The 14,250-nt window shown below is 34.1% G+C and overlaps 1 protein-coding gene across 1 annotated transcript in view; it reads right to left on the bottom strand.

Moving 5' to 3' along the window:
• LOC149805433 (uncharacterized) overlaps positions 1–14,250 on the bottom strand; it is a 31,769-nt gene that overhangs the window by 4,746 nt on the left and 12,773 nt on the right. The window contains exons 2-6 of the mRNA XM_089950015.1: positions 11,269–11,504; positions 6,541–6,725; positions 5,193–5,300; positions 4,199–4,292; positions 430–479 (exon numbers count right to left, since the gene is read on the bottom strand). Coding sequence (XP_089806141.1) covers positions 430–479; positions 4,199–4,292; positions 5,193–5,300; positions 6,541–6,725; positions 11,269–11,504 — 673 coding nt within the window. The remainder of the gene's footprint in view (positions 1–429; positions 480–4,198; positions 4,293–5,192; positions 5,301–6,540; positions 6,726–11,268; positions 11,505–14,250) is intronic.

Here is a 14,250-nt window from a genome sequence, read left to right as displayed (position 1 = left end):
ATTTATTTATCACAACAAATCGCTGTAATAAGAAACTGTTGCTGGACATTGCAAATCTTGCTCTGGTTTTAGATTATTACCTTGTTTTAACACCAATGTGCATACATTCTTTTATTTCAAATGCCAGTATTATGAAGATATTCAAATACACGTTTTCCAGTCCTGTTTCAAGAGACCTAAACCTTTACAGCTTTGACTTAAAAGACATTGAATTTAGATGTATGACAATGGAGTAAGATAGTGAATATAGATGTGTGACAGATACTTGACAACAAAGGAAGACATTGACTATTGACTATTGTCGTATGACAGATATTTGACAAGTTAACAAGACAGCTTCAAAGTAGCCATTGAAAGCAATAGTTGTATCCAAATCGAATCGTTTAAGAATTTGTTAAAAGTTGTTTTTAAGAAACATTGCATACTTACGGTGATCGATTCACCGATATACTTTGCATCCTCATCTCCAAAACTGTTTCCTACAAGGAAAAAGACAAAACACATACTCATTATCTATGCATTATCGCAAAAGTAATACATTTTGCTACCGAAATATTTAACCGTAATGCTGATCAAAAAACATTAAATATTCAATGAAAACTGATAATGCCTGTGTACAGTTTAAAGGTGAAACTTCTCTGAGGCATATGACCTTTACTTATGAATTTCTGACACCGCTACATCTGGTTGTTGGTTTTTGTTTTAGACTTTCCAGGGTAGTTTCAAACATTGGACTTGGAATTTATTCTGCAAATTTTCATGGAATGAATTCAATTGCAATGAGTTTGAGATCACAAGTTTAGTTTGTTCTTGAAGATCGTTCCACTATCAGCTGGTTATGGTGTCACCCACTTTCCTAATTATCTCCCTTGCAGTCGGTATTCGTTATCCGTTGGTTCCCCAGTAGGTATAAACAACGAAACAAAATTCAAAAAGGGGGAAAAAATCCAAAACGACATTACAATTATAAAATAACAACTAAAATTATTTTGAAGATGCACTATGTTTTTCGTGGACTATGCTTTATTTATATAATGAAATCGCTATTCTTTCAAATAAAAAGATTAAACGGTAAATCAGAAAGATGGCGGACACCCGACTCCAGAGATGTGAATCTGACCAGAATTGGCGATTTTCTATTGACAGACAAAGCGCTATAATATGATAAAGACTTGGGAAGTTTGATGTGACACAAAAAAATGCCATCTTCATTAGTCGTTACACACTGAAAGATTTAAATTCGAGAAACTGACATCTGCATGTGGCTTTGTTCACTGACTCTGCAACTTTTGTTCTGGACCAGCAATGCGATTGGATCGGTCTCTTTCAGCTGCATCCAATCAGATAATGGAACATTATATACTTTTCTGCAAGCTACATAATGCCATAAGTCGAAGTGATACAAAGTTTGTGCAAGACCCTTGGAGAGCGATAATAGAAAAATAATGCCCTTTTCTTTCTACTTTTTTTTTCGTTAAAGTTTCTGGTGGCGATCATTGTTTGAAAACTTATCACATTTTTTTTACAAACTAGCCTGATGCATTTTTGCATCGTTTGATCATGTCAGCACCTCTTACGGAACATTCAACGTATCCTTGGTTTCAAGAGTAAATGTCCGCAAATTGTTTCTGAGACATTTATTTGGCGACATGGAAGTTTTATATTGATGTTGAAGCGTGTTGGCATATTCCAATACATATCTGTGATATGTTGATACCCATGACAAATGCTTTTACAAATGTAAATACATGTGTGCAATACAAACAAAACTATTCTAATTATATCAACATTACCTTTAAATGTAAATAAATACAACCCTTTCGATATAACGAATTTTGTTATAGTCCTTAACAAGCTTGGTATAGATCTCAACGAGTTACGCGAAAATCTGGTTGAACTAGGTCAGAGCTTCAGTGTTATAATCATTCAGCGCAATAATGATTGGATTTGAATCATTCACTTGCTGAAACATGTCTGCTTTTTTTATACGAAAAACTAATAAAAAAAACAAAAACCAAATGTTTAGAAAACTGACATAGCTTAAAGGTCCCTGGTAGCGTAGTGATGAAATTCTCGCTTTTCACCATTGTTGTTTCAAATTTGATACCCACTATCGTCTCAAACACTAGGTAATTGTTTGCCGATATATTACATTTGCATTCCGATTTCAGTCATGCAAATGTACTTTGTAGAGCCAAACATCGGAGCTTAAGAGAACAAAATAGCATTATTAATAACAACAAAAGCCTCTTGTATTTACTCTTGCATAGCGCTCATGCAAATGTAAAAAATAAAAAATTCGACCCTGACCTGTAGTTTTGTAATGTGCCGGCAGACCCGGGTATAAGCAGCTTGTACCAAATCAATATATAGAACCAATAACTCAGACTTTGATCCGCCAGCGCATTATGGGACGGCAAATCTGATTTCGTATTGTTCGCTGTGAGCTGTATGTTATGCATGGCATGCTACGGTTGTACAATAAATGTTAATGCATGGTTGTAACATTTTTATCCATACGAAATAATTGACTAAAAGGTCAAAGTATTACTACGGAAAAATCTAGTAGGGGTTTCTGAACACTTCAAAGGAGTACCTTTTCTTCAACATTTGATAAGCTTGGAGACTGTCTCCCTGCGGTTTATGTTACATTGTTCTGAATATATGAACAGTTCTATGTTTATTTACAAAGTCTAGATTTCACCGTATGTCAATTAGCTGAGTCTAAATTATTTAACGACTCCAATATTTGACTTTATACAATTTGATAGTTCGGCCTGTACTACGTGTCTGAGCACACTTAACACGAGTAATGTTGGCATCTGATAGTGTTTAATCATTTGGTTTACTTTGATCGTTATGTAATCAGTGACTCAAATACAACATTGATATTACAGGCAAACAGGTTCCTTATCGTTATAAACGAATACATTTAGTCGAACATCGGGTTCATTAGAGTACAGAATGGAATGAAAAAGAACGGGTGTATTTCTAGCTAAGATGAAACGCAGTTCGAAAACAAGGGCAAAAATTTGTAGTCGATGCACACTGACATGGATCGGATTTTTAAACTTGTTGGACAAAAATTAACGTCACGTATCTTAAATATATTCCATTGTCATTGTCAACAGAATATCATGCGATAATGAAAACTAACACACAACGAGACTCTGTAAATCACCGATAACAGTCATTTAGATAGAAGACGGTTATGCGCATCACATCTGTCATGGAAATTTGATATCGTATCTTTAGCAACTTTACAATTTTTGATACTTCTCTATTCACTGGGGCTTCTTTTTCGATTTGACTTAATTTCTTGCTATTATAATACAGTTTGGTCGTTGCATTTCTTTTTTCTAAGTTTGTCAGTTTTCTTTAAAGCTTTTTTTTTACCTTTTGCTGTCTCTAGCAATACAAGCAAAGAAAAAAAAACGCGAACAAGAACAGAAACTTCAAATAATAACAGAGATCACAATATAATAAAAAGTTTAATTAAGAGTTTAACGTTGTTTTTTTTTTCTTCTGAGTTTATTGTGGTATAAACTGTCAGTTGCCGACTCACACAGCAAATAACGCCTGAAGGGCGTTATGTAAGCTGTGTGAGTCGGCAACTGACAGTTTATACCACGATAAACTCAGAAAAAAAGACGTTAAACTCTTATAATTGAAATTTAAAATATTCGTCATGTTATTTTGTTTTCATCATTTAAAAAACAGAAATCTTAATTGAGCGTAGTAATACATGTTTGGGGTTTTCTGTTACGTAGCTATTCATAGCACTTAAGATTGTCCTGCTTTATCGTAATAAGATCATCATAATACCAATCCTTCAACCAATGAAAACCAAAATTATTCAATTATTTTTTTTTTTAAATTGTTAGAATGTTCTTTTCCTTTAATGCTTACTTCATGTCTGCCTTCACTGGCAGTGTTTATCTTATGTTGTAAACGTGACTCTATTTATAAAAGTGTGTATTCTTAGAAAAGTAGTTCTCTTTACAGTTCATACAGAAATGAACGCAATTCATTTTGTCACGTGTTAACATTCTGAAATGGAAATGTTACTTTCCTTTACCAGCTACTGGCATTGCAGTTATGTTTGGTGGAATAATCCCTTTGTCATTCACGTAGAGAAATTTCTTAAATAATAGCAGTTTGTAGAAGTATTGATACTTGATGAATGCCAATAACTTACCTGCTATTTCTAAGTCTTGAATAGTATTGTTGTCACCAATAAACTCGGCAAGGATTTGAGCGTGATCTGTATTAAGATGGCAGTTGGATAATTTCTGGAACATATACGAAATAGGAAGAAATATTTGTGCCTAAATCAATAGGATTCGAAATACAGTAATATAGAAATGAGATCAGAGAGCGGGTCTGTTTAAACAGATTAATGTTAATAAGCTGGAAATATGCTCTTAATTAAAGGTACCATAATCGATTATTTACGGTATGCGCATTTAAGTTTCAAACACTTAAAAACAATTTCAGTTAAGTTTTAACTGATACGATACGTATGATATTTAGAGATAAGGTTAATACTGGCAGAACAAAATGACCAAACAACGTTTTTGCTTACGTGACCTTTGATTTCAGCGTACAAATAATATTCATATGGCAACTGATGCGATCGACTTTTTCTTTTTTCAACAAGCGATATTCCAAGAAATGGTTTGCCGACCTAATTCTTGAAATTCATTTGAAGTAAACATCCCTAAATAATATATAAACATTACATAAGCGAAAATTGCATACATGATTTGTTCTGAATGATGTGATGTGGCGTAGGAATACGTACAGGCCATCAGGTTGAGACGTATTTATATGCCGTATCAAAAGAGTTCTTTCCCCAAAATCAGTACAAAACACGAATGCTTTTTTGCATTTATTACATACCAGCTTTTTAATGCTTTCTGAATATTGTTAGCTTTACTGTATGAAAAAATTCAAAACGAATTGGGATATATATACTTTTGTTTCAGTGCGTCTAAAGATATCTAAGCGCGGATGTCAAAGAAAGCACATAAGTAGTTCCAATATGGGTGTTTGATACGGAAATACGGATTGGATAGCTGTATCGAATGCCAGATCAAACCTGTAAGATTAAATGGGTATGTAATAGGAATGGGTTCAGAATACTATTGTACAAATATGGAAATCTAGAAACAATGCGACTATTTACTTACCAGAGCTGTAATGGTGTTGTTTTCGGACAACATTTCAAGTATATGCCTTAAACCTTCTTTACCGATTTCATTTCCAGATAGATCAACAGACGTAACGACGGTATTCATCTATAATTAATCACAGGGGTAAAAAAATGAATATTAGAAATAAAATTCATACATGTTACACAGATTTGTAATACTGTGCTTTTCAAACTTCAAAGAAATGTACTCTTACGGGTTCGGATGCTGGCTAAGAGTGGATACAAAATTATTGAACTTTGGTGGGTAATGGCATTTGCATATGCCACAAAAGGGAAGCGAACCTGAGACATCAGAGAAGTTAGACAAACTTATTACCATGTGGGCCCTTCTAATATTCAATCAAGGAATTGGTGATTTTTCAATATTCTCCACAAATTTCGAAAAGCAACAAATAATTAGAACAAACTTAAGATAGAGCCTATTGATGTTAACGTCGAATTATTCGTTTATCTCAGCTTTTGGACTGGGTTGATTAGTGGAACGAAATTGTGTCAGTGGCAGAACAAATTGAGAGGATTAACATTCATAAATTTCATTCATTCAATTCATAAATTTCATCCATTCAAGTTATGCCATGAGTCAACTGAAAAACTACAGCATATGTAAAAGTCTTGGAGAGTTTAGATTTTTGAATGAATAAAAAATAAAACGGCTGTCACTCCAAAAAGTGGACAACAAAATATATATTGTTACACGCAAACACCTGCATGAGCATGTCTTGGTAACCCATGTTTTCCCCTATTTCCAAGGACCTGAAGACAACAGTCGTTGTGAACTGAAAGGTTCTAGAACGCGCAAATATTTCGTAATCTCTAATCACCTAATGGCCAAACATCACGAATATTAGTACTTCACGCAATGCAACACAAAACACGACCAATACAAAGATTATTCCTGTCTCCAATGACTAAACACGTATACATACAATTATTCAGATAATTTCCTATGTTTAAAAATGAAAAGGTCCATTTTATGAAACTAATCCACGCTGTCGTACGTTCTCGTGAATTCTGCACATTAAGACGTCTGCTCCTAGAAATGTGCTAATTACTTGGACTGAGAAATTATCTTCTAGCATATAATACCCATAATCAATAACAAATCACAACAATCTAACAAATTATAAACGGAGGCGAAAATGCATATTGTACATACCCTAATTTTATTACAGTATAACAAAGAACTTGAGATCACAATGTTAAATTTATCAGCAGACTAGCACTACAAATATCTCAAAAAGAAAACCCCAAAAGCCAGCACCTTTTTGGGTGTGGATGGGTGAAGGGGTGTGTGTTTGAAAGGTAGTCAGATAACTGAGATTCACCGTTAGAGCGCATGCAAGCGCTTTGACGTCTGTAGGTCCCATGAGAGATTTGTTGACGTCCAGTGTTTTCGTGGTCAGTTGTTGAACTAATTTCTGGCGGACTACTATCTGGGCTTGTTGACATGCTGATATATAGACTTTCTGGCTTAAATTAAGGTTCTTCTCCTTTTTCTTTCTCTCTTTCTCTTAAAGAAGACAAACAATGAATTCGATTTAGCCGTTATTTATCTTCAAAGTATATGATGATAGAAGGAAAGAAAGGTTATGTGAAAGCGACTATTCTATCAGCGAACTTAATAAATGACGTATTTTTGTATATAAACAATTCATGAACATTAGAAATATTCTTTGTCTATTTAATAATTCAGAATAAAACTTCATGCCGTGGATAGAGTCGTGGAGATTCTTGATATCTTTGTCAGTATATGGGTGTAAATATTTATACAGTCCCTATGATGTCTATGTTCTAGTAGATAAAAAGAAAAAACTTACGACGATAATTATTTCTTTCTTTTTATATCTCTCAAAGAGAAATTATATTATGTACATGCAGATACCGAAGAGTAAGATCAATGATCGACTGCAATCATATTTTGAATCAGTACACAATTCAACCGGCAGAACGCAACCTGTATGTCATGATAATATGAAATTTTGACATAAAAGGAGGACAACTTGTGCGGTAAACTATTGATTCAGGTTTAAAATAATGGTATTTCCATCTTTTATTTAATCGGAATTAATATTGTCGCCGGCTGCCGCTTTGAAGCAATGACTAATGTTCAGCTCAAAGTGCTTATAGCTTAGATCACAGAGTCCTGGTCAGTGGAAACAATGGGTGATTATGTTTATTTTTCCCTTTGATTTTATGACTAATAAAGGGTAGTCAAATGAACTCTCTCAAGGCCATGAATCCACCTTTATTTAATAATTCCATGCGATAAATTTCGGAGACAATACCGTATTTACTCACCTATAAGCCGAGTCCAACTGCAATCAGTAGAACAAACAACATAGACACTGATCTGCAAGCGCGTTATGCTATGGAAAATCAGGATCTAATGTTATCTGCAGTTTGACTCGACTCATAAGCGAGTAAGGACGCTATAACGTCAAAAAAAAAAAACAGATAATAAAATTCACCTAGTTTTAAAGATAAAGACGTATTTAAAAATAATGTTTTGCTATGATTAATATGTAAAGGACATACACTACTAGTATATTATTCAAGGACATAGGATCTATTGAAATTAAACGGTTAAACGCAAGATAAAATCAAATTTGTCTAACTGTATTCATGAATGAAAAAAACAAGCTTGACTTGTCTGTAAACTCGAATTTAATGCAGTGGACGTTGCCTAAAAAAAATTATGACCTGTAGTAATTACGTAAAAAGCATGAACTGTGAAAATTAATGTGGTTTCACTGTTTTTCGTGAGGTACCAAGTTACGTTGATTTCGTGCTTACTACCTAAAAACGAATTTAAAAGGGTCAAACAAAAATGATTCTTATGTGAAAACATTAGACATCTTCCCTAATGCACTAATTTAAGCACCGAGAAAGACGGGGCTTTTTTTTTTTGCAAAACCACGAACATTTATTGTTTTTCTGTGAAAATAGAATTTATTTCACTATAATCTCGACATGATATTCAGTTCCTGATACAGAAAGACAACTCTATAGCCTGCGTGTTTTGAGTTCGATCAGGATTATTTAAACATTGATGTCTGCGACATATCCCGTTTCCTTGAAAATGAAAAGAGCCTTCCCGAAGAGCGTTTGATAAATCGGCTCTAATAATAAAATTTATTCGATGAATTGCTTCGTGTAACCAAACTCCAAACAGCGTAAATATGTCGCTTGGAAATTATCGGTGAAACGAACCACGTAGACCTTAATCTCGCAGAACATCATGTGACAGTAGTACTGGGTCTATTCATTTCACATTAAGTGCGCATGAGACACGATCTAGAAAGGTACGCGTTAAATCAAAGCTTAATCTTATTTAAGAGAATTTAATCGATTTATTGATACACCTTGTTTAAGAATGAATAAATTGTCTATTCGCTCTGTTACGCGATACTGTATAACACAAAAATTAATTATAGCCCCACTAAACTTTCTTTTTTGTTATATTTCCTTCCTTTTGCATATTAAGTGAATTGTTATAACAAGATTTTATGTATTACAGTACAAGTACTGAGGCGTCTGCTAATGTTATTGTAACATAATTTATTTCGAGGTCATAAAGGTAGTCACCTAAACGCATTTAATTAGTCAAAAATATCAGTTTAAATGTGTTCTATACTTGTGTGAATAAAAAAATTGGAAATAAAACCCAAATTTAAAAAAACATTCAATGGAGAAAAACAAATCAACAAATATTTGATATTTTACCTTGTACTTTATTTGATGTTTTACCACATAACATATACTTGGTTACTAGGCGTAAGTACTTTGTGTTTCAAATTCATTTTATTACTATATCCACTTATAACGTGATTATAAATTGATGTCTTTTGCGTCTCGCTCTAAGTGGAGTCAAATGTATATGAACAATGCACATGCCATTCGTCCAGGACATGAAAATCAACTTTTAAGAAGAAACAAAGAGGAATGAGTAGCCATGCGATCTATAGAAATATTACATTTGAACATTTAAAAAAATCTGTAGAGATGTTACATTTGAACATTTAAAAAATCTGTAGAGATATTACATTTGAACATTTTTTAAAAATCTGTAGAGATATTACATTTGAACATTTAAAAAATCTGTAGAGATATTACATTTGAACATTTTTTTAAAAAATCTGTAGAGATATTACATTTGAACATTTAAAAAAAAAAGATAGTCTCATATTTTTCTGTTTGTATCACATGGGAAAAGAATGCCAGAGTTGCCAAAGAAAATCTTTGCCGTTGTTAACCAGTGTTTACATATAATTCTCCAAAATTGACCAGATGTCATCTATCTGCTTTGAACAGCAATTTCTTTATGCAATCAATTTTCGCAAACATAAACATACGTATTGCAACAGTCTGCATTCCTTTTAAAGTAAACACGTTGGTCTTTTCGGTGATGAAAGGGTCGACAAATAAATCACGAGCAGCGGTACCCTACACAGACCTTGTTGAATGTTGCAGTGAAAGCAAACTTTTCATACAATACTCCCCGACTACATTCTTCTCCAGTACTCTATTTCTGTGCCAACAACTAAGCTTGATGCGACAAAAGTGTCTACATTAATGCCATCAAGGTGAGTATACTTGGTAGCAAAGCATGTGTAATGAAGGGCTTTTAAATATCGTCTAGCTATTACACATGTACTTGAATCGATCGTACATCCTTATGTACTCGCTTATAAATCGAGTCAAACTGCAAACAACAAAGAGCCTGATCTGCCGTAGCATAATGCACCTGCAGATCGGGCTCACTGCTGTTTGTTCTACTGATTGCTTCTAACAAACTGCACATACTCAGATGTGCTGGCGCATTATGCGACGTCAGATCTGGGTAAGTGAAGTTTGCATTTGGACTTATAAACGAGTATATACATATTTAGACTTGTATACAGTGAACCGTTCCCAATCTGGACTTGGTGTATCATAGCTTCTTTGCAGACTGGCCACGTGTTTAATCCCCAAAAGACCGATATGGTACCAATCAAACCTTTGTACATATTCCAACTCAACATTATGACCACAATTTGCTGTATGTATGTATGTACAGGGGCGTATTAACCATTAAGCAGACTAAGCACGTGCTTAGGGCACCAGGGCCAAAGGGGGCACCACAAAGTTGAGAAAAGGGTGAAAAGAAAAAAAAAACGAATGAAGATTTGTAAAAAAAAATTGATAAAACTAGTGCAAATTGATCATAATGTTCTGTTTCTTGATCATGGTGCACCCTAGGGTTATCTTCCCAGGTGTACGTAGAAAGGAGGGGGGCACCAAGATTTGTCAGTGCTTAGGGCATCAGTGAGCCTTAATCCGCCCCTGTGTATGTATGTATGTATGTATGTATGTAAGAATGTATGTATGTATGTATGTATGTATGTATGTATGTATGTATGTATGTAGGTAGGTAGGTAGGTATATATGTATGTATGCATACATGCATGCCTGTCTGTCTGTATGTATGTATGTATGTATGTATGTATGTAGATATGTAAGTATGTATGTATGTATGTATGTATGTATGTATGCATGAATGTATGTATGTATGCATGCACACGTTCTTGTATGTAGCTTGGTAGGCAAGTGTAAACATTAATAGAATGTTTATTCCACAAGCAATGTTGCTGAATTTTGGAAGTGAATTTTGTAGTTGTTTTTGTCAGCTGTGGCTGTACAGTAAACGACGGCAAATTGGATGGAAAACGCTGTATTAATCAAGCTTACTGAAGTGAAGTTCAGTCCTAGAGGAGAAGTGTAAAGTATGTGTCAAATTTAATATGTCATTAAAACCCAAAGTAAACATTTCCGTTCTTCATCCTATTCCTAATAAAGAATTACTTTTTCCGAGTCGGTCACGGTGCTTACAATTCTTGTGGTTGAGGGAGCTTGCTAAAAAAGGCAGTAAGAAAGGATATCATGAACTTAATTTTAGAAAGTTGAAGAACTCTTTTCAGAATCAAATTAGAGAATTCTAAATGTACTCGTATATTTCAAGATGAAAACTAAATGAGAGTGCCATACGCTGTCACCCATGAGTGTTTTAATGTTACCATCAGAGTCTGTATCAGAGCTGTAGTTGACGTCCGTATTTATGCTCATGTAGTTCGGAGTGTCAGGCTTTTCTGGCAATGAAGAATTATAAGAAATGTCGTGTCTTGTCTGCCCCTGTGCCATTGTACTTCTTCGCCTCACCCTGGGGCTGTTTTTACGGTCTTCCCCAATATGTTTCCTTCTGATCCGTCTTTTTTGGCAATCTGTCAGCTTGTGGTGGATGGGCATACGGTCTCTGCAACATGAAGGATAAATATTTAATGCACAGGTTTCACTACGAATTATTGGTCTTTACTTAGAATTTAAAAAGCTTGAAAATATGCAACTAGAATACAATCCGAATGTACCGTATGTATTAATTTATAAGACTTGTCCTGCTGCATAGACTCGGATACCCGGGCGCATCATGCCCCCGCAGATCTTTACAGTGCGTTTGTTAGGAGTAATCAGTAGAACAAGCAACATAGACCCTAGTCTACATGCACATTATGCATCAGTAGATCTGGATCTTTGTTGTATGCAGTTTGACTCTACTTATAAGCAAGTAGAGACGGTACTCTAAAAAAATCGAAAGTATTCTAGACTTAATTTGTATTATTATTTTGGCTTTTCTTCATGACAGTATGTTATGTATATCTCTGTTTTGTATATGACCTTGTCCAAAATCAATTTCATTGTGCACCTGACTAGTGACATTTATTTTGTAAACCACATAATACATAGCTAATTTTGTTCAATGACTGTTGATTAAATATCCAGAAAATTATTGATGTAAACGTGTTCACTTGAATTTGAGTTGAAGATACAAGTTTGGTTCTGACCTTAGAAATTTCTAGAATGGAAAATTCCATTAAAATTGACTGAGCATTTTCGGAAAAATCCTAATTGCGACCTAGGTCAAGAAAAGAGGTATATAATCTTGTTTACTTGAAGCAGAACCTTTCTTACTGTTGTTTTAATTTGGAAGGATTAATTTATTTAAATTATTATGCACTGGAATTACAAAGTTTTCAATAACATTCTTTTACTGGAACATTAACTTCGAAATATAGCGAATTCAGATAACAACAGTTTAGATTATATTATTGTTATACATAAAAGAATAAACTGTAAGCACATCACCATAATCCAGGCCACTGGCACATTAGCATGTTCAAGACTACAAGCACATCAACGCATTCAATCGTGGAACTTAATTTGAATGTCACTGAAATTCATTTAGAACTTGCTACATTTTGACTTGCGATACAACTTTTAGGGCTATTTGTGATTTGATTAACAATACTCTAAGTTTTTTTTAAATTTTCTCTTTGTATTTATAGGAATTAAAGTAAATGCTGAATTTTACAAACATGTTGGTTTTCTGTCTTTTCTGTTACTTAGTTTAAGATCATAGAGTCGTAATTGAAAATTGGGGGCTCGTTATGGAATACGAATTTCTCTAAAATATTTCAGAAAACTTTGTTTGGGAATTTAAAGTTTCTAAGTCCCAGGTATTTTAATTATATATTTTTTGAGAAATCTATAATGAAATCAACATGCTTGCACAATGTCATCTAATGTGGAGAACTTTTTTAAAATCCTACCAAGAAAAGGTTAGAATCCTTGAAAAAGGATGAATTGCTACAGCTTTCCAGGTAATATGTTCTTTCTGAGGCAAAGACTTATTTAACGAGCAAAAATAAAAATAAAAATGTTTTGCTCCAATATTTGATGGAAATAAACTGTTGGGATAAAAGTGCATTGGGTTTGATTAGTAAGGCTCTGACATGAAAGTAAATGAACTGAAGCTTAAACACAAGACGGAAATAGATATAAGAAAACTTCAACTTCAGAAAGAGAAAGAAGAGAGACAGATGCAGTTACAGAAAGAAGAAAGAGAATTGTAGTTGCGAAGAAAGAGAGAGAGAGAAAGAGGTTGTTGCAAATGTTATGCGAGAAGCAAGAAAGGGAAATACAGATGCAAAAAGAAAAAGAAGAGAGGGGAACACATATGCGAGGGGGGGGGGGGGTGAGAGACAATGAAGAAAAGGAATTTTACTACAAATTCAAAGAATTAGAACTGGAATATGGAAAACACTCCCCCATCTCCCTTCACACGCATGTTCCGTTTTTTAGTTTACCAGAAATATTAGTTAGTACGTCCTTGTAAAGAAAAAGAAGTAGATAAATATTTTCCTCATTCTAAAAACACTGCTGAAAATTTTTAATGGCCAAAGGAGCAATGGACTCTATTATTACAAAGTGTTCTTATTTTTAAAGTTCGTGAAGTCTACCACTTACTGTTAGTACAACAAAGTGCTGACCATGACATGGTTAAGTAATGTATCTTGTGGGTTTATGGGTTGGTGTCTGAGGCATATCGGCAATGGTTTAGATACTGTAAAAAAATAAACTGAACTGACCTATGTCGAATTTGCAACAGCAAAAAAAATAACATTATATGACAGATGATGCTCAGCGAAGAAGGTTGGGGAGACTATGATAACCTCAGACATCTCTTAATAATTGAAGAGTCCAAGAATTGAGTCCACGGCCACGTTAGGACCTACTTGATGACTCAGAATGTCGAAACTTTAGAAGATTCTGCTCCTACAGATGACGATTATTGTTGACTCACAATTATATTTTGGCCAGTAAGTCTTCCACTCAGCAGTTTTGTTTTGTAAACAAACCATTTTAGTCCCATACGAGTACGAATTAAGCTTCTGATACGACTGACCAGAAATCCTTATCTCTTCCTACGTGCACCTATTTTAAGAAGAAAGGGCATGTTATTTCTGTTTGTAACATATTGAAAAAAAGACAATCAAAGCATGACAGAGCTATTCCAAATGTTCTTATTTCTAAGATGTCAATGTCACGATCATTTATTAAAAGCGTTACATTTGTTTGGTTAAAAAGAGTCTGATTTTGTTACGGAGAATTATGAACCATTCGTGTCGAAAGGTTCTATATTACTTATTAGTAATTTTGCCAAT

Source organism: Sinohyriopsis cumingii, chromosome 2, assembly GCF_028554795.1.
Source record: "Sinohyriopsis cumingii isolate HCF-2022 chromosome 2, ASM2855479v2, whole genome shotgun sequence".
Taxonomy (NCBI): Eukaryota; Metazoa; Mollusca; class Bivalvia; order Unionida; family Unionidae; genus Sinohyriopsis; species Sinohyriopsis cumingii.
Note: the sequence above shows the minus strand (reverse complement) of the source record. Positions and strands in the feature narration are given on the sequence as shown.